The sequence below is a fragment of the Babylonia areolata genome, chromosome 21 (genome assembly GCF_041734735.1).
Source record: "Babylonia areolata isolate BAREFJ2019XMU chromosome 21, ASM4173473v1, whole genome shotgun sequence".
NCBI classification, from domain to species: domain Eukaryota; kingdom Metazoa; phylum Mollusca; class Gastropoda; order Neogastropoda; family Buccinidae; genus Babylonia; species Babylonia areolata.
Window position 1 is genome coordinate 10,753,644 of NC_134896.1, and position 21,973 is coordinate 10,775,616.

Here is a 21,973-nt window from a genome sequence, read left to right on the forward strand (position 1 = left end):
TTGCTTATGGTGGAATCATTTTAGCTTTTTTAGCTTTTTCCCCCTCCTTAAGATGATGACTGTATCAGTGGATGTAAAAAGGCATGTAACTTGCTTATCTATTACCCTCGATAATAAAGATTTTGTCTTGTCTTGGCCATTGCAAGGTTTTTGGGTTGTCGGTAAATGAGTAATATGTCAGGTTGTCAGGAATGTAAGTCAAAAACTGTCAATATCAGTATACTATCTGACCATGCTGTTCTGATTGAACAGATAATTTGGACAGGTAGATGTGAACAGATGTGGACAGATTATGCCAGAATCAGCCACTCAGCAGCCATGGACACTAATACAGTAATAGTCCGTCTGACTGCCATGGTTCCATTACCGTGATTGAAAATACTCTGTCCTTTGACTGCATGATTACATCCACTGACAATATGCTTTGGTTATCACAGGGAGTAGAAAAATATGAATTATGGTGATAGTTTAATTTATTGCTGAATTATTGTTGGGCAGATTGATGTGTTGAACTTTGATAATCACTGTCTTTCCAGGTCCATGCATTCACCTTGTCAGAAATTAATCATTTAAAAAAACCAAAAAAACTATTTAAAACTTAAGTCCGAGGAAAGCCTTCAGCAAAAAGACTAGCGGGCAGGCCAGCGGTGAATGTTCACGTTGTGTTGAATTACTTCCGTTATATCCCACAAGTCAAATGATCAGTTGAGAAAGTTTTGGATGGAAACATATGTTAATTAATTTGATATGAAAAACATTCAAACATTGAAACAATGTGGGGATCCTCCCTTTCCTCCAAAACTGAATTCTGTTTTTAGTTTTAATTTTTCATTTATTACATACGACTGCATTAATTTTGTCATCTAATGATCTTATGAAGATCATTGTGTCTGACAGTGACAGTGAATTATATTTCCTTTTTATGTTTTGTTTTGTTTGAGTTTTAGTGTAGCAAATTTTTTAGTTTTTATCACAGACCCAGATTTTTTTTATATTTTTTTTTACAAACCACCAGTGTAATTGAAATGGACTCTCTTGCTCTCTCCTTTCTTTCTTCATGCACATACACACTCTCTCAGTGTATTAAAATGGTGGGCATTTTGTGTGTGTGTTTTAGGACATCCTGGTGGGCATTGTGTGCGCGTTCATCATGATGGCGATGACCATTCCCTTTGTGGACATGATCGACTGCCTGCTGATTGCCCACCCTTGGTGCTTCCCAGTCTTGAACCTGGTGATCATCGGCCTGTGCCTGGCCTACCCTGAGCTGAAGGTGTGGTCGACAGCACGGGGCGACACCACCCAGGTGCTGGCAGTGTTTGGCGGCATCTACCAGGGGCTGTGGTACACGGGCCAGGTGACCACCCCAGAGATGGCGGCGGCGGCGGCCCTGTCAGCCCACTCGGGCTGGGCAGCCGTGGCGGCGGGCTTTGGGCGCCAGCTGCTGGGCGTGGTGGTGTTAGTGTTCCTGCTGGAGTCGCTGAAGAAGTTGGTGGTCTTCATCATGGCCACCTTGCTGGGCCTGGACCCCAAAGACCCACGCTCGAAGCAGCACCTGTGGGTGGAGCTACCCTACAAGTACGTGGGCTACTTCACCCCGGCCTTCTTTGCCAGCTACATCATGCCACGCCTCTTCCAGTACCTGGGCTGGCACCGCCGCAACTACCTCCTGGAGATCCTCAACTACTCGCACTACTTTGGTCTATAACGACCCCACTTCACTGACCCCCCCCCCCCCCCCCCCCCAACCTTGGGCCGCCCTGTCTGTCCATGCCCAGGTGCACACACACAGACACACAGACTCACACACACACACACACACACACACACCCACCACCACCACCACCACCACCATCCCTGCTGAACAGGCAAGCGTCAGGGTTGGAATCACCGAAACGGAAGGAACAGCGTCTTGTTTGCTGATCAGAAGTTTCTTGAGTGTTTTGGGGGGGTTTTTTGTTTGTTTTTCTTTTCTTTTTTTTTTTTCTCAGTGCAATGCCTGTCTTTTTATTGTCACAGCTGTGGCATTACAAGAGAGGCCGTTTGTAACTGGTGTGTGATTGTATACAGACATTATTCAAATATTTGAGTTTTTTTTTGGGGGGGGGGTTGGGGGGGGGGGGTAGGGGATGGTGGTGGTGGCAAGCAGATGATTTTACAGATTGCGTGGAATGATGTACTGCATGAGTTTGACACTGTATACCTTCTTCATGTTATCCATCTTTTCTGTACAATTTTGTGTAAAGCAGCATTTTCCAATATTGGATTCGGCTGAGTTACCATTTCCCCCTGACTTATCTGTTGTTGAAAAAGGCAATACTAACAGAAAAAAGTATGCCTTAAGGCTTAACTCTTATCATGTTTATGTTATGTTCTTGTGTTCAGCATTGTCATGATATATGTAATATATCTTATTATCTGTACACAAAATGTCTGTCAACTACCAACAACTTATTCAAGCTGATTTTTTTTTCTTTGGTGTGGGGAGTAGTGGAGGGCAGAACCTGCAGTTCCTTTTAACAACATAGATGCAGAAATGTGTTATTTGAAGTTCTTTTCAAATTCCCAAAGATATTTTCCTCCTTCATCTCAAACTTCTATTTTTCCCCCCTAGGTTTGTTATTGTGAATATTGTTCTGTTTTTATTTATTTACTTTTGCTTAAAAGAAAATATTTGCTTTCCTTTTGGTTTCTTTCATTTTGTTTAGTGTCAATAAACGGATCAAACTTAGAGCTGATAAAGACAAATGTTTGTGTGTATATTATGTATGTCTTGGTGTTGAAAACCAGCATGAACCTAAAATAATTATAAAAAATGAAGTAAATTACAATGGCATCATTGTGATCCATTAAGCCTCCAGGTGTATAAAAGCCTCCAGGTGTTATGAATCATGTATATTGTTTGTTTGCACCCAGACATGATGTATTGTTGCCTGGCCAGTAGAATTCCAAACACACTCTGTCTAGACTGTATCTTTTCTTTAGTAATTTGAAATGCATTATGTGCACTGATACTGACATTGAATTAATTGTTCTCTACTTAATTGTGTGTTAAGTGGTAAACACTTGGAGAAAAAGTGATTAAAAAAAAAAAAGTTTATAAAATTTGATTAAAAGAAAATACTCAAGAGGTAACTTTGAATTCTGAAGTAACAAAAACAAACAGCTCAAACCGTAAACTGGTGATGTTTAAAAAAGAAGAAAAAAAGTGACAGGGGGTAAGATATGAATTTTGAAGAAACAGAAACAGCTTAAACTGTAAACTGATATCTCCTTGTCCCAGTGTGAATGTATGTGTGCTTTCTTTTTATGTTTCTGTTTCTCTTTATTTGCCTTTGGGGTCAAGTACAAAAAAGAAAAAGAAAAAAAGGTTCATTCAGGAAATCCTATTCACAACAACCAGACTCCCCCCCACCCCCCCCCCTTTTTTTTTTCCCCCTTCACAAATCTCATTACTGTTTTCCCCATTTGCTCTTCATGTTTTGTCAAGTTTCTGTTTATTCAAAAGTTTGAACATCTGAGATGGATTGAAAGTTATGATGAACTGTATGACTGAAGAGGACTAAACAAACAGTTCTTTATGGTTTGAGTTGAAGTACTGGCTTTGAGATGAAGTACCGTTCCATGCAATTATAGTAGAACAATCGTTTGAAAATGCATTGTGGATTGTTTCTTAAATACATGGAGATGTATTTTTGGATCAGCATATTTTATTATCTGTTTGTCCAGAATTGCTATGGGTGGTTTTCTGAAGAAAAAATTCAAGATGGATGGATGCCTAGTTGTTGGGTTGGTAGTATTTGCTATTCAGGTATCTTGGTTAATTTTTTTTTTTTTAATTTTGGTTTGATTTTTAGCTTTTTAATTGATGCATCCATGTAAAACCATGATAGTGTACTTGACAAAAGTACTACTACTATTGCACTCTTGCTGCCAAATGAATTGTATGTCACTGGACCCTTCGTTAGATCAGTCAGTGTCACTGCTGTGTTCTGTGTGGTTGAGCCTGGGTTCTGTTTTCAGCATTTCTTGCTGCAGTGGAGTTTTGAATGATGTTTTCTTTCTTTCTTTCTTGTTCTTTTTTTTTTGTGAGTGTGTGTATATGTCTTGCTGACACTTAATGACATACGGCAGCATTGTCTTGTCATCGTCAGTTGTTAATCTGACACTTGATCAGTTGATGTACAGGTGTAGAATTTTGTCTAGGATGTATCCCAAAAAATCTCCTGAAACTAAAAAGTAGTAAAAAATATAGTGATTTTTTATTTTGTGTGTGCTTAGAAGTCGTTAATAATGATACAGTGTGTAATGCCACAACCATGGATCTCCTGAATGTATACATGTATATACTTGTATGTTGGGAGATGGGAGACCAACATATAACATTAGTAACAGGAGTGTTGGCAAGTGGTTGTCATGCACATATGTGTCCAGATGGATATATCCATTGTCGGTACAACATGATGGGATTGATGTTTTTTGTTGTTGTTTGTGTGTGTGTGTGGTTCCCTGATTGTTGAAGACTTACAAACTTGTAGCATGGCAGTGTTGTCAATCGTCAAAGTGTAACAAAGCATGCATTTGTATGCTCTGTCCTTGTTTGTATTCACTGCATGACACTTGACATCTCTGGAATGAGTGCAGTAATGTTGCTTGTGCAGACGCATGAAAATCTTTACAAGTAACGTAATTGATTTCGAATAATGTTGTATGACAGGACAAATTGATACGCTTCATCTTAGCCATCCAAAATAGAGATTTTAATGAACTATGATCATGGGGATGATGTAAGCTCTGGGCTTCCTTTTTTTTCCCCCTTTATTGCAATATAAGAACATAGATGTAGGAACATGGGAGGTTTTTCTTTGCAAGGCTCTGTTTGTGAATTTTTTTTCTCTCCAAGTTTAGGTTACATGATTTTAGAAGTGAGCTGATTTTGTAAAGTCACATTCAAAGCTTTGTCGGATTTCTTAACAAAAGCCCAGAAAAGAAGTCTTGATTTGTATCTGTATACATGTAAAGAATACTGCTTCAGATTGCTACATGCAGAGAAAGAAGAGTCCTGCTAGATCCTTGTCTTTTCCTTTTTTTCAGTTTTTTTTAATATATATTTATATCTGTTTTCAAACACATATTGTGATGGTTTTGTCTGATCTTTCTGAATCAGTGAATGCTTTGTCAAGTTTGTGTGAGTGATTTTAACTTAAAACTAGATTTTTTAATGCATGGGATGTATGTTATGTATTATTGGAGATGGATGGCATCTGAAATGAACTGTTCTATACTGAGTGCTTATGTATTTAAGTGAATGTACTTATATTACCATTGATTTTGTCAACTACGATCATCTATGCACACCAGTTTCCAACAGTCTGCGCAGATAATGATCACTTTGATAATTACTGTGTTCTGTGCTGTATGATATGTTCAGTGTGAGCATTTTATAATAATACATATGTATATGTATATATATATATGTATGTGTTTGTGTATGTTTGTTTGTACTTATTTTGTTTATTTTATTTGTGTACTGTCACTTCAGGGATTAGCTTTAAATCTTCTTTAAAACGCCTGTTCTGACACTGGTTTTACTTGAATGGGAAATTGTGAAACTTTATCCACTTCTTTATTTTATTGCTTTTCTTGTTTTGCTTGTTTCATTGCTGGTTAAATTTGATACATTCCCCTTCTGCACCACCTCTCCTCACACAATTCTGTCCTTTGATGTTGTAAAGAAGAGCATGAAGTCTGTTGACTGTGTTTCATTCAATGTTTTTGTTCTGAAAACTGGAGTATAGTGTTGGCACACTCATTTGTGTGTTGGAAAGTGGAGGTGGAGATTTTGCTCGTATACTTTTGAACAAAAGCCATGACATTGTCAACAGTTTCGGCGTGAAATTGAAGGACTCTACGCAACAGTAGTCTGTAGTGTCACGTCAGTAAATTCTTTCTTTTTCCCTTGACATGTTTGTTGAAACTGTGATCAGGTTGTTTGCTCAGGCTAGTCAACTGTTGAGGTTTGCTCATGATTTGCTATTAAGTGTACATATTAAGTGTACATTTTCTCTCTTAAAGAAAAGAAAATTTGGGATTGAGTGGTTTGTGCTCTGAAACAGCTGATTATAAAATGACTGCAGTCATCAGAAAATGAGAGAGAACTTAATATAAATTTGAATCATTTATTATAGACTGAAAGAAACATAACAGTGATAAAAACATAGTAATGATAACTTAATCACTTACCAGAGATTAATAGAAATATTCTTCAGATAACAGTGACGCTCAGAAGACTTAAAGATGAATACATATGTATTCCTATGTTTTAACCATTCTAGTCCATAACAGTCCATGTGGATCATATTGTGACTTGATTGGAGAGTGTATAGTTTTTGAGGGTTTTTTTATGTTGTTTTTGTTTTTTTGTTTGTTTTGTTTAAAAAACAACTTTGTTGTGGATGTGTTCAGTATGCTTATGTTACATGTTTTTTTCATGATAAGTTTTCTGAATAACAAACAAAACCAATGCTGGTATGCATGTTTGTTTTTGGGGAAGGGTTGGGATAGGGCTTGGTATTAAATTTTATAGTTCAAAGAACAACTTTGCTTGGTCAGAGATGAAGAAAGTATGATAAACTGATAACAGTAAAAGACATTTAAGTGCCAAAACCTGCGTTTCTCTTGACTTTATGCAGTATGCAGATGGGTTTAAATAAAAAAGAAACGGCATACCACAACTTCAGCTAAGCAACGGCAGTTTTCAATCTGTATTAGAATGAACTTTGTACGAATATGACCCCAGCTGAGCTTGGTTGTGTTGGTTTTTTTTGTTTTGTTTTTGTTTTTTAAATATAGTTTTTGTTTTGTTTTTTGTTTGTTTTTGGTCAGCTGTCTTTAGACTTAGCAACAGGATCAGTATATATACTGTAAGCCTTAAAGGTTTCATTGCTGTCTGTAGTGTTCATGTCCTGATCTCTTTTAGTTTGCTGGTGTGTTTGTGTGTATGGATTGATTCAGCATGTTTTTGTTTTTTTTGTTATTTTGATTTGGACAGTTCGAACTTATGAAAATAAACTTGTTCCAACTTTACTTTTTTCTTCCTTTTTGAAATTTATGATATGTGTGTACTGAATTTGGAATGGTATATTGTGTGCTGTCATTTGAGCAAAACCAGATCAATCTTTTCTGTGTATTTGTTTGTTTTTGCCTTGATGACAATTTGAAATGGGTTTTGTGCATATTGGCACATTTCTGTTGTCTGCTCCTTTCTTTCCTTGAGTTGTGATATTCTTAGCATCTTCTGCATGTGTGCACGTGCACATGATTGTGTCCTTTTTCTCCGAGTTTCATGGCACAGTCATGGATGATGTATTTTTTTCTACAGGGCACACTGAAGCTGGTCATTGAATTCAGATGCATAATAAACATAGAAGTACCACCACTGACACCCCCCCCCCCCCCCCCCCATCCTCCTTCAAAATTCTGAAGTAGTTGCTGATCCAGAAATAGAAATGGAAAAGATTGGCATTGTTAGTTGCTGCTTTGGTCCTACTGCTTTCTAGAATGGAAGAAAAAGGAGAGTTCAAAAGCAATATGTTTACACAGATTTGTATTCTGTTGTTTTGTGATAAGAGAAGGCCCTATGTGAAATGGTAATGTGTAAATGTTATGGAAATAGGTTTTAACTGATAAGAATAAGCAACCATCCAAGGTGAAACAGCATTGATGGAAACTTGTGCATACACATTGACGTGCACAATCATGCATTCCCACACACCTTTATGATACATTCTCACTCCGTTGCTTTTCTTCAGCAGCTTTGAACTTGCATTTTGTTTAATTAGATATTTTTATCTTAGAAAACATTTTCCCAAGCAGAGATAAGTAGTTCAAATAAATATAGATGAAGAAAAGAAACCTTTGTTGCATGGTTGAACCTTTTGAACCTAAATTTGATCCCATCGCCAGCAGCATTCCATGACATCAACTGAACTTAAGTCACCCATTATGCTCATCATATTTGCATTTGATATGATTCATATATATTTTATATTGGGAGGCCAGCAGGTAATTTGACAGATAGGTGCAATGATAAATATACATATTGTGGATGGCCAGCAGGGACTTTTATGAGATAGGTGTTGACCAACATGGGTTGGACATTGACCCGTAGCTGATACAGCTATCGTATGACGGCAGAGTAAAAGCGGGCAAGACTGTCTATCACTGGACACTCTGTTCTGATGTCACCTGCCTGATAACAGCCCTGCATCGCTCATTCGCTGCATCTTGACCCCCCCTGGAATTTGGACTGGCTTTCACTATCACAGCTGGTATCAGCTCTTGTATGTCTGTTATCGCTCAGATACCAAACAGAAATTGAGTCATAGTTATGGAATAACTCTGGATAAATCTGAACTTTTTATCTGGGAGGTTGAACTTTGAACAGGTGAGATAGTAGGTCTGGTTGGAGCTTTTCACCATTTGTATCTAAAGGTTTGTAGGTCAGCATGGTACAGGTCATGTGGGCTTTTTTTTTTTTCTTTCTGAGCCTGCGGATAGCCCTTTGTTGTATAACTGCACTTGGACTAGGAATACCAACTGTGACAGGGTCAATAAATGTTGGTCTGTCTGTGTTATCTTGGTGACATGAAGTAATTCTATAATAACCAGGATCAGTTCGGATTTTTTGATAGATGTTATCAGATGTTGCCTCCTTTTTTTTTCTTCTTTTTTTTCCTTTTTTTTTTCTTTTACTACTCTCGTTTAAGGATACATCTTTGATTGGAGAAGATGTACAGTTACACCATTGGTAATTTTGTTCACGTTTATTGCTTATCAGCCTAATATGTGAGCAAGAAGTTTGCTTTTGGCATTGTTGACATGGAATATAATGCCCATGTTTTTTATGTTTTGTTTATGTCCATATTTTCCTTGTGAATTAAAAAAAAGAAAGAAAGGCAGTGTTTATATGTGTGTTGATGTCAGCAGTATTCTTGTCATGCTTTCTCATCATGTCATGGCCAGTTGTGTCACACTTTTTCAACAACAAAAAAAGGGGGGTGTGGGGGTGTGGAGGGGGGGGGTAATGCTTTGTTCTCGTTACTTGAGTTTGTCCCAATTTTTTTTTAATTCCATGCTCCATTAAATAGTTTTACTTAAAAGGCAGTTGTTTGAAAAGAAGCTGTCAATTTTTTTTTTTCAAGCATGTTTTCATATGGAAACAAATTTTACAGCTAGTCTGTTGAATTATGATTTGATGCAAATTCATTGTAGTTGCCAACAATGCTATCTGTTGTTTGTCATCATGTTGGAAGACTGTCATTTTGGTGACTTGTCAGTACATAATTAGTGCAATGCTTTTGATGAGTGTTTTCAGACAGTTTGAGTCTTCACTTTTTCTTGTGTTCCTTTTTGTGTGTGGTCTTGATTTATAACACAGTTGTCTAAAGAATTTCTGTTCCTTTGTTTATAACCAAGCAATTCGGTACACCATTTTTGTACAGTGTAAAAAGAAAAAAAAGAACGAAAAAAATCAAGAAACACACAGACAAAAAGGAAAACAACAAAACCTGTGTGTCTTTGTCACTTACTGATGCAAATAATAATTAATGATATAAAGTATTACTTGCCGTAACGTAACTGTATGATGCTGCATGTCACAGGTCAGCATTAGCTGGAACTGACTGTGTGTCTGCTTAGGTTGGGATGGTGCCAGCTAAACTTCTGTGTCCATTGTACAGATAGTGCTTTCTATACCATTCTAATTTTTGCATGTTCTGCATCTTTGTGTGCTTGTGTTCGTATGTGTGTGTGAGTGTACATACACATCTGAGCGAGAGTTTGGGGGTGGGGGGGGGAAGGAGGGGTTCTGAAAACGCGAGTGAGAGATTGAGTGACGTAGCCAATGCAGTAGAGGCTGTCCCGATACCTATTGTGATTTGTGAAGTGCAATCCAGTGCAAAGACGCCGATACCCAGCAAACTCCCCAGAAGAAGGCTTGGGTTTTGGCTGTACTGTGCAATGAGTGCATATGTCTTCTTGCGTGTGTATCAAGCAGAATGTAATTTGAGTGCATACGTCCTCTTGCGCATCCAGTCAGAAAGTAAATTGGGTGCATGTCATTGCATGTCAAGCAGAATGTAATTTGAATGTGTATGTACTTGTTTATCAAGCAGAATATAATTTGACTATGTCCACTTAAGTATCAAGGCAGAATGTAATAGCATATATCCTCTGGTGTGTGCTGCATCAGACTAATAACAAAGGTATTGTATGTTGTAGTGTGCGTGCTTCTACTCTGTACATAAGTCGTGGCATTTTGATTTGTGCGTCTTTTCCAGGGCATGTTTCTCTGTCATTCCAAGCACCGGCTTTTTTGATGAAACGCTCGCTCTGTCTCTGTTCCTCTCTGTCTCTGTCTCTTGTCTCGCTCGCTCTCTCTCTCTTATGTCACGATTTGTGGTTTAAATTCAAGTGAGCCAAACGGCCACTGATCCTTTTGATATGCACTGCTGATGATTTTCTGCAATTCCGCTTTTTTCAGTTTTTCTTCTTCTCTCCAAAAAGTTTGCGGTGATGCTATTTTTGCTGGGGGTTTGAATTGATTTGGTGTTTTAAAAACTTTTTTTTTTTTTTCAAATTGAAATAATTATTACTTTTTTTGCTTTATGTTCTTTGTTGTTTTCTTTTTCTTATTAAAACGGTAGGGTGTGATGATTGAATGTAGTAATGATAAAGTATGTCAAGAATTCAAAGCACAGAAGACTAATAACTTTAACGATCAGTCCTGTGTTAGAAAGTAAGTCTGTAATCTGAAAGATATGATACTTCTTTTTTTCTAAGATATGTTTATTTTCTAAGATATGTTTAGAATGTTATTGCTGAAAAGGTTGTTTGTTTTTTTAATGCTGTGTTTTGTTTTGGTGGCGGTGGGCTTATCAACTTTTCTGGCAGGAATGATACTGCAGGAAAGACCTAAGTATCTTGAACAGGTTTTCAGTTTGGGTTGCTTGTTATAAGAATACTTGTTTCCATGATATATTACACAGCAGATAAAAGCATTCAACTGATTTTTTTTTTCCTTTTGTTACTTAGGAAAAAAAAAAAATCAAGCTGTGCATTTTTTTTTTTTTTTTTAACTAGATTTTAAATGAACCAAAGGTCGATGAAAAGATGCAGGTTTAATTCACCTCTGTATAGATTGTATAGCAACTCTGGCAAGGATATGAATGAAAGTGTCGTATGTTGTGAGGAGCACCAAAACTAAAATGCTGTGAATGAGGTTTGTTAGGAGAAGGAGGGAAGAAGAGAGACAGAGAGGTACTTCCAAAGGGCATTAAGGTATTCAAAGACAAGAGTTACCACTCACACTCTGTTGGGTATAACAGCAAGAATCCTGTTGCAAACTTATGAAACAAACGTATGCAAACATATGAATTTAATCAAACAAAAATAAGAAAAGCTTTAAAAAAAAAAGATCTCCCACCCTGCCCCTCCCACCCCCATCCCACTCTTTTCTAATAAACCAGGAGAATTCTGTTGCTAACTTTCATTTTCATATGAATATAATCAAAGAAAAAATAAGTATTTACCCCCCCATCCCCACCCCCCCAAAGAAACAAAAAGACAACCAAAGTTGTTGGTTGTTTTTTTTTTATTGTTTGTGTTGCAGGAAATGTTCTGAAATATTTAAATATATATATATTTTATCTTATTTTTCTTTATTCTTATTTTAATTTCTTTTATTTATTTCTTTAAACTTCAGTTGCTTGTGACTTTGGTATTGGGTTTCAGTCTGCTGTGCTGAGTGTGCGTGTACGTGTGTGCGTGCGTGCGCGCGTGTGTGAGGATCTCAAGAAGTTTGATTCAGCAGGGCTCTAAGGCACATGTTCACTTTTTAGAGTTTTGTGTGTAGCATGCACTTAGCACATGTAAAAGAACCCATGGCAAAAAGAGTTGTCCCTGGCAAAATACCATAGTAAATTCCATAATTGTGTGTGAGACAGAAGTCTTACTGAATGATAGGAAACAAATAATGAGTGCCTAAAAGCAGCTGTCATTTAGCTCTACTTAGGTAGGCAGCCTGATGAGCAAATGACTCCATGTTTGCAAAGTGCTTAGATCTTGGTTTCTGACTGAGGATAGCATGATGTTGTATTAGAATATTTAAAAAAAATCAAGAATAGTAATAAAAAAGAATGTCACAAACAGCCCCAGTTTTGACAGAAAGCATCACTACACCAGTCCTCACTAAGGATTGATGTGTGTGTGTGTTCATTGTCCCGTTGATGTGTGTGTGTGTGTTCGTTGTCCCTCTGTCATTTTTCTTGAACTGAATTAGTAATAATCTATGTTTGCCATTGTAAAGCTATCGCATCTCCTTCTGCTTCTTGGCTCCTCTGAATCCTTTCTTCTGTGTGTGTGTGTGTGTGTTCGATATTGTATTCTCTCCTTCATCCCACTTGATTTTTAATATATACATGAAGAGGAGTGAGTTTGGAAGGACGAATGTCAGTGAGCTGTCAGAGGTGTCAGCAGTTTACTTAAACTAGATAAGGGTGAAAGACATTTTTACAGAACTTCAAATGTTGATGGGGCATGATGGCATCCAGGGTGAAAAGATGAAAATGCTTTGTCACTGGATGTTATTTTGCACACCACTTCATTAAAACAAGTTAAATGTGAAAGACATTTTTTTCAGAATTTCAAATGTTGATGGGGCATTTTTTGGCATCCAGGGTGAAAAGATGAAAATGCTATGTCACCAGATGTTATTTTGCACTCCACTTCATTTTTCATTACCATGGATTTTAGATTCCTGATATTTTTTTTCTTTTAAATGAACTACTAAAAGTGGATTAATTTGTGTCAGCCAACTTGTTGGGTGTTGTAAATGAATTAAATGTTGGAGTGAAGGGGGGATAAATGTTCAGTATTTAAGATTTACAAAGATAGTGGTTACTACTTTGAGGGGTAAACTGCATGCTTTGTGTTTGTTTTGTTTACTTTTTATTCATTTTATTTTAATTGACTGCATGGAAATGACGCAAAAATCAAAGTATTTTTTCAACATTTTCTGTCATCTTTTCCTGAAATATTTTGGTTTGTAAATGTTTCTCTTTTGGCTGTCTCATTTATATACTTAGTACTGAAATGAAGGTTGAAGTTTCTTGGAACAACAACAAAAAACATTAACAATTTCTATCCAGATACATCAAAAGAAAAAGTATTCATTTAAGAATATTGAACTTATTGAGGAGAAAAGTGATTTGATTAACAGTGTCGTGTTTGCATTGTTTGCTTAGCTGGTGGTGCGCTCATAAACACAAATACTTAGCCTTTGTTGTTTCATGAAAGTCATCAGTACCGGCTGGGAGACTGGGCACATAACCAGGCTCATACCTCCCATTATTCCCCTGCAAATTTATTCGTTTAAAATTTGGATGGATGAATAAGCATGGAAGAGTGTATGGTGTGCCGAAAATGTTGGGTGAAAGTTTATGGGACACATACATGTAACTGTGCATGGAACTGTTGCATGGTTCTGACTTTTGTCTGGACCCGATCCGTATCGGATTTTTACAGGTTTTAGATACGCGTGTTGTTGTTTTTTGTGGGTGTTTTTTTTTTCAGTTAATGTTCAGCCTGGAACATTAAGTGGAAGACTGGATAGCATATATTCCGTGGTTTAAAAAAACACATAAAAAACAGCGACAATCAGAGCACTGTTGTGGCTATGGCCGTTTGAAACAGTAAAAAGGAAAATAAGTTTATAAATGTAGTCTGAACTCAGTCCTGATACCAGATGTCTATGGAGTTATTTGGGAAACCTGGTTTGGGGCTGGTTGAACAAAGGAATTACGCGCAGTCAGATTTTAGCAGTTATGTTTGTCACAGAGCAGTTCAGTTGGTGGGTCTCTTGTGTGTGGTTCATGTATCCAAGTACATGTGTTGTGTGATTGTTTTAGCGTGAGATTTTTTTTTTGGGGGGGGGGGGGTATTATTATTTTTTTTACCTATCCATGATTTTTACATATGATTGTAATTATTGTTGTTATTATTGTTTAAAAAAAAGAGACATTGACTTTGCTCACGTTTTGTCTTTAGTTACACTGTACAGTACTCAATCAGAACTAAATAAAGGACAGGATTATTTCTCTGTTACTGGCTTTATTGGATCTTGAGGGAGGATCAGTATGTGAACCCTATGTACACATGTGTTTGTACAAGCCACAGGCACGCTTACACGCACGTTTTTTCTATCTGTCTGTCAGTCTCTATCACACACACACACACACACACACACACACACACAGAGAGAGAGGAGATATACATCATTTGTCAGACCAACCATTAAAGTTTTTGCGATTAGAACTTCGCAGCATCAGTTTCAGTTTAAGGTGTCAGAGTGTGCGGACTTAACCATATGAGCAACACCATGTCAAGTGTTAGTCAACAAATGTCCACATGACAGATCACATCACTCCGGATAGAATTCACATGCACCAAGGAAAAGAGAGAAAAGGATGCCCCAGAATTTTGAGCGCTTACGCCGTTTTATTCTTTCTCCACCAAGCCATCACTCCTGGCCTTGGGCGCTTCCCCTTGCACCATGTTCCAACCTGCAGCATAATTATTGACAATAGTAAAATATTTATATAGCGTTGATTCGTGTGTAGAGACAAATCAGACCGCTTACATACCAGTCATTCATACTCATGCACAGCTCTTATTCACAGGAATGAAAGATAAAACGTAAGTATATGTAAACAGAAAGCACTGACATTAGAGAAGAAAGAAAGCGGCAAGGGTGTCTGGCTCTGTGTTTTCCAAGTTGGTGAAAATCTGAAATTTAAAGGGGCCAAGGACCGCGATTTCTGTTTTTTCTTCATTAAATTGTAGTTTGTTCAGTGTCAGAAAAGCTATCGTGTTCAAACCACAGAAATGAATATTTTTCAAATACATTTTCAAGCTGTTTCTTAGAACACATATGTGCCCTTAAACAGTGCAGACCATGATAATGCCCAAAGCATTTTTTTTGTTTTGTTTTTTGTTATAGGATTTTCTGAAAACGTACTTGCTTTTATGAAGTGTCCCTTTCTTTTGTGAAGTCTGTATATATGTCACAGCCATGCGTGGATATAAACCGCGTAAGATCAAATAAACACATTCAATATACCGGAATCCATCGGCGTCTTGGGGCCATGGACTCAAATCAAGGGTGGAGATTTTTTCTGATCTCCTAACATACGTGGAGATATGCCACTGCCGTAATACCCCTTCATTTTTATACACATACAGAAGAACGAATGGGCATGTTAGAGATCCAACAGTCCACATCAGTGTTTAGTAGGTTATGGAAACAAGAACATACCCCGGAAAAAGGAGTCTGGCTGCCAAAACGTAAAGCCCCATACAAGTAAACGTGGGTGTTGCAGCCCACGGACAAAGAATACGCGTTTGCTTGGCTACGGAAACTGTCACACACACCCACCATGCACAGCCCTGAAAACGGAGTATGGCTGCTTACATGACGAGATTAAAAACAACACATACAAGTGTATGCTACACTCAGAGACGATAGTGACATTTTCAGCCCTGAAAACCGAGAATTGCTACTTAAAGGGCGAGATTAGAAAAAACAAAAACGAAACGAAAAACAGACGTACTACAAAAATGCCACAGTCAGAACCAACGGTGGTGATATTATGCTCATGTGGGTGTCCTACTGACGACAATAATCGCTTTGTCGAAGAGCCAGACTGAGTGAGCGTCCCCTCTGCAGTGGAGACCTCCACCGCGCCCCTCCAACGACAATGCCCTATGAATCTACAGGCACTGAATAGCTTGGCAGGCAGGAACCCACTGGTCTAAAACTAGAAACTCTTTTAGATCAGTGGCAGGAACCCACTCCAAGCGTGGGTGGGTGTGGAGGGAGAGGGGTTGAGTGTGTGTGTGTGTGTGGGGGGGGGGGGGGGGGGGGGGGGGGGGGGGGCGGAGGGAGGGGGGGGGGGGGGAACAGTCCAAACTAGGGTTACCATGATACGAGATCATGCTGGGCATGAAAGGCCATAGAATCTAGGACTTTATGTGTGTGTTTTTTTGTGTTTTTTGTTGTTGTTTTTTGCTCACCTGTGTGTTAAACAAAGTGAGTATGAAAACCCCAATAGTTTGTTCTGGGACCTTTTGTTTTTGGTTTCTTTTTGGGGTTTCTTGGGGTTTTTTTTGTTTGTTTGTTTTTTTTTGTTGTTTTTTTTGCTCACCTGTGTGTTAAACAAAGTGAGTATGAAAACCCCAATAGTTTGTTCTGGGACCTTTTTGTTTTTGGTTTCTTTTTGGGGTTTCTTGGGGTTTTTTTTGTTTTGTTTGTTTGTTGTTGTTTTTTTGTTTTTGTTTTTTTGCTCACCTGTGTGTGTAAACAAAGTGAGAATGAAACAACCTTGATAAGGTTGTCCGTGGTGTGTGTATGTGGGTGTGGGTGTGGGTGTGTGTGTGAGTTATGTACCTGTGTAAACAAGGTGAGACTTTGATATTACCCTGATTCCAGTGTGTGTGTGTGTGTGTGTGTGTGTGTGTGTGTGTGTGTGTGTGTAGTTAGGTACCTGTATAAACAAGGTGAGACTTTGATATTACCCTGATTCCAGTGTGTGTGTGTGTGTGTGTGTGTGTGTGTGTTTCTTTATTTCAACGGGTTTTTTTTATTTTTATTTTTTTTTACTGTAAGTGATATTAGATGGGAAAACGAATATGAATAAAACGTGTGCGTGCGTGCACGCGCGTACACGTGTGTGTGTGTGTGTGTGTGTGTGTGTGTGTGTGTGTGTGATCACTGTGTCCCTATTAAACTCAACAAATTCATTTTCTCCTGAAATACCAGGCTATGTCTGTCAGTACCAAATTTGTATTGAACGTGAGAAAAAGTCATTCTTCCCACACATACAAGTTGTGGGGGTGTACATCTTGAGGTTGATTCAATCGCATTTTCGGATCTCGAACATTTTATTTCGTTTCGCCTCCGGATCCACAAGATTTTATTGGCTGCGGTGTTTGCCCGAATATTTTCTTTGGTGCGGGGTTGAAGTTTCGAAAAGGTATTGTTTTATACTGGTTGCCATTCTAAGTGCTTGTTCACAGAATTAAAAGATACTGTAGACAAACCAAACAGAATGACACTCACTGCTTCATGGACTTTAAAAAAAAAATTTTTTAATTATTATTATTATTTTTTATTTTTTTTATTTTTTTTTTTTAATTACATACTGATAATTCAAAGAGGGTACTGGATTTACTAGAATCAGTGAACACATGTTGGACATCACCGAAATCATTTTTAGATCAGTGGTTGAACGTATCAGTTGACAGGCTACATGTTTTACAACTTCCCTGTCCGCCACTGATTTTGACTGAAAGGTCATGCGGAAGGCTGTGGCAACCATTCAGCATGCGACAGCTATTCTTATTTTGAAGCACCGTGACAGCTATTCTTATTTTGAAGTATCGTGACAGCTATTCTTATATCGTGACAGCTATTCTTATTTTGAAGTACCGTGACAGCTATTCTTATTTTGAAGTATTGTGACAGCTATTCTTATTTTGAAGTATCGTGACAGCTATTCTTATATCGTGACAGCTATTCTTATTTTGAAGTACCGCGACAGCTATTCTTATTTTGAAGTACCGCGACAGCCATTCTTATTTTGAAGTATCGCGACAGCTATTCTTATTCTGAAGTATCGCGACAGCTATTCTTATTTTGAAGTATCGTGACAGCTATTCTTATTTTGAAGTATCGCGACAGCTATTCTTATTTTGAAGTATCGCGACAGCTATTCTTATTTTGAAGTATCGCGTGTCGCTATTCTTATTTTGAAGTACCGTGACAGCTATTCTTATTTTGAAGTACCGTGACAGCTATTCTTATTTTGAAGTATCGTGACAGCTATTCTTATTTTGAAGTATCTGAGCGCTAAAGTAATGGGGAGAGACAGGAAGAGATGAAAAAAATCGGGAAAGCACAACAACAACAACAACAACAACAACAACAGCCCACATCTTTTGGGGCTGGAATCCGTGTCCTCCCAATCGTCAGTCTGTTGCTAACCCCTTTGCCATGGCAGCTGGTGAGGTAAGGTCGTGAACTTTGCTTGCTCACCAACCCGCCAATACATGAAAGGGTTTCCAGACGATCACGACCACAGGTCAAGGTCAAGGCCACAACGAGAGAGCTTGCGTGGATGGCAACTGAAATTTTGTAAGTCAATATATTTCAAACGAAATTACAACCTTGAAATAAATATCTGAATATATTTAAATACTTATCCCCCCCCCCCCCCCCCCCGGTCATGTCATATGAGTGAACGCATTTGTGAGTCAGATCAATATCTATTGATTCACGTTGTGACATGTTGTGTCTTTTCTTCCTCTCATGGGTTTCTCATATGAATAACAGATTAGCACATCACAGGAAATTGAAGACCTCACAAGAGGTCGAATTATACTTATCAATGGACTTGGAACACATTTCTTTGGTATGGATTGACAAGATTCGTGTTCAGCTTATCTAATTTATTTGTACATAATCAAGATATAAAATAAATGTAAAATGCAGTGTTCCCTGTGTATACCTGCTTTGAAAAAGCCCTGCCCTTAATGACTTGAAACATCAAGTCCCGTCACAATCTTTCAATGACCCCGGGGATTTTATACTAACATTGCTACTGGCCTCGAAAAAAGAACAAGAAACAAGAAAAAAAAAAAAAAAAAAAACCAAGAAATCTATAGCCACGTATCTTCATAAGGCATTTAATAGAAGAGGGATCATATGATCGTGAAAAAAAATGATAATATATTCAGTTGACAGGTTGGTGGTTTTTGTTTTTTTGTTTTTTGTTGTTGTTTTTTTAGTATACTAGGCCTGTGAAGTAAAGATTTGGATATTCATACTTTCATTTCTTTAATTGCTTGAAATGTGGATTATTTGATGCTGGTATGTTGTCTTATTTGTTAATGTTGTTGTTTGTTGTTGTTGTTTCTTATGTGGGGTATGGCGTCATGCATGTTACGCTTTTCAAAATGGGATTTATATTCACACCCCTTCAAATGGGACTTTGGTCTTTTTGAATACAATTGTGTTCTGTTCTGTTGTGTTCTGCCTAGTCACCACAAGGTGATTTAACTCACTCAGTACGGCCAGTCCTCTCTTCTCCTCTACACAGACCCCTCGGATGTCCAGTGGGTGTCTCAATGACCCAACCTTTAGCTTCCGTCGTCAGAATTGTGGTATTCTTTGTCAACATTCACCCCTTCAGTATAAGAGCCTTCCGCTTGCAATATTTTGATGATGGTAACTGGGGTGAAACGCTGTTAACGTCGTCTCTTTCGCCGTTCGTATGGAGAGAGTTAAACACACGTATTCATTCATTCAGTTCAGCACACCCTTATACAATAGGTGTGGACATGTGAGTGAGGGGTCAGATGTGGGTAAGGGGCTGTATGTATTTAAAAAGAGAAGAAAAAAAGAGAAGAAGATGAAGTTTCAGTTTCAGTTTCAGTAGCTCAAGGAGGCGTCACTGCGTTCGGACAAATCCATATACGCTACACCACATCTGCCAAGCAGATGCCTGACCAGCAGCGTAACCCAACGCGCTTAGTCAGGCCTTGAAAAAAAAAGGTGAATAAATAATAGATAAATACATAAAAAAGAGAACTACTACTAATAATAATAATATGTATAAGGCGCAAAAACTTAAATAAATAATAATTTTATTTTTTTTAAAGTAGTAGTAGTAGTAATAATAATAATAATAATAATTATTATTATTATTATTATTAGAAGATGAAGAAAATCATCAACAACAGCTAGCTACCAGTGGAGTGGTGGGGCATTGATTGGGTGCATGAGTCATCAGTCATTCTACGAGCACCAATGAAATAAATCACATTTCTCTGGTCCATTCGCGGGAATGGCAGTCTTTCGATCCTTACTCAGTGTGTTCAGCCATTCACCGATTAAAATATCTGGGGCTGATATGATTTTCTGACGAAATTAGAATAAGTTTGTCAGTACTTTTCTGGATCTCTGTTACGATTTAACTTATCTGATTTTTTTGGGTGTTATTTCTTTTAATCCATTACATAGACACACCTATATATCTTACTTAATTTGTTCATGCTTTTTCTATTTTTCTCCCTAAACGATTTTTTTTACACACACACACACACTATCTCTCTCTCTCTCTCTCTCTCTCTCTCTGTCTCTCCCTCTCTCTGTCTCTCTCTCCGAGTCTCAATGTGTCTCTCCCTCTCTCTCTGTGTCTCTGTCTCTCTCTTCCTCTCTCTCTGTGTCTCTATCTCTCTCTGTCTGTCTGTCTGTCTCTCTCTTTCTCCACCTCTTTCCACGGGGCTGATGTCCTCAGCACAGCCGACTCTTATTTAAATACCTTAGGGACCTTAATAACGGCTAAGGTAATATTTCATTAATATAACTCTTTCTCCCTTCCTCTCTCACCTGCACTCGCTCTATCCCTGCCTCCCGCCCCACACCCGCCCCCTGCCACCACCCCCTCCCCCTCTCTCTCCTCACCCATGTCTCCACCTCTCTCTCTCTCTCTCCCTCTCTCTCTCCAGCTTGTGTGCTGTCATCACTCGACATCAGTGATGGCATTCCTGTCCCTCCACGTGTTTCTTCTCTGCGCAGCACTTAGCTTCCACCCACGTGCCTTCACTCTGCCATTGTCACGCATATTACCCACCGCACTACATGATACACTCACGCAGGTGCGCGCGCGCGCGCATAGACACACCTACAGACATAGTACAGACACACAGACATACAGACACACACACACACACACACACACACACACACACATGCAGGCACTCACGAACGCACTCACACGCAGGCACACACACACACACACACACACACACACACACCACACACGCACACACGCACACACACACAACCACACACGCACGCACACACACAAACGCACGCACACACGCATGCGCGCGCACACACACACACACACACACTTCTGTGCAGTCGGCTGGACTATAAGCAACAAGACTAAGAATAAGAACACACACACACACACACACACACACACACACACACACACACACACACAGTGCGCACGCGTGCGTCTACACTTCTCTCTCTCTATCACGCAAAAAAAAACCATCGTTGCATTTTCATTGATTTAACGGACTAAATCATCAGCCTATTGTTTATATATAGGCCTATATATATATCAGATATTCTGATACAAAACAAAAGGACAAAACGTCTTTGTTTCTAAAGGTGATTTGGTTTGACAATACGTATGTGATCTATAACATCCTGTCACGTTTCATAGTGGCTTCACTGTCATGAAAAATAACCACACAGTCAAATGGAAATGGAGAACACGCGCAGAGAGAGAGAGAGAGAGAGAGACAGACAGACAGACAGACAGACAGACAGACAGACAGACAGACGGACAGACAGACAGAGAGAGAGAGAGAGAGAGGGGGGGGGGCAGAGGTAAGAGATACAGACTACTGACCAGAGGGAGTAACTGAGACTTTTAAAGACATGTGTATTCTATATAATTATGTATACGTATTTATGTACGATAAACGCCACGAGCTTTCTGGAAGATGTGAGTATCAATCTGCATTATCTTTATTATTGTTTTCCCTGTCTTCTTCTTTTCAGTGTTGTTGTTGTTGTATTATCATCATCATCATCATCATTATATTATTAGTATTATTAAGTAGTAGTAGTAGTATTGTTGTTATCATTATCATTGATCATCATCATGATTATTATTAATGTTGTTATTAATGAAATGTCATTGTTATTCTTGTTACTATACTTTAGTGAGACTGGGCAGATCTGACCCCCTATTCCCCCTTTCAAGTTCACCCATATCGATCACACCCACACCCACACCCTAACCCCCCCCTCTGTTAACAACATTGCCTTTCACTA

General features: G+C 38.5%; 1 protein-coding gene and 1 long non-coding RNA gene across 2 annotated transcripts in view; one reads left to right on the forward strand and one right to left on the reverse strand.

Moving 5' to 3' along the window:
• LOC143296723 (sphingosine-1-phosphate phosphatase 2-like) overlaps nt 1-11,591 on the forward strand; it is a 28,239-nt gene extending 16,648 nt beyond the window's left edge. The window contains exon 3 of the mRNA XM_076608780.1: nt 1,118-11,591. Coding sequence (XP_076464895.1) covers nt 1,118-1,708 — 591 coding nt within the window. The 3' untranslated portion in view covers nt 1,709-11,591. The remainder of the gene's footprint in view (nt 1-1,117) is intronic.
• Nucleotides 11,592-14,532: 2,941 nt separating this feature from the next.
• Nucleotides 14,533-21,973, reverse strand: part of LOC143295791 (uncharacterized) — a 24,863-nt gene continuing 17,422 nt past the window's right edge. The window contains exons 3-4 of the long non-coding RNA XR_013057077.1: nt 18,050-18,240; nt 14,533-14,621 (exon numbers count right to left, since the gene is read on the reverse strand). This is a non-coding gene — a long non-coding RNA (uncharacterized LOC143295791). The remainder of the gene's footprint in view (nt 14,622-18,049; nt 18,241-21,973) is intronic.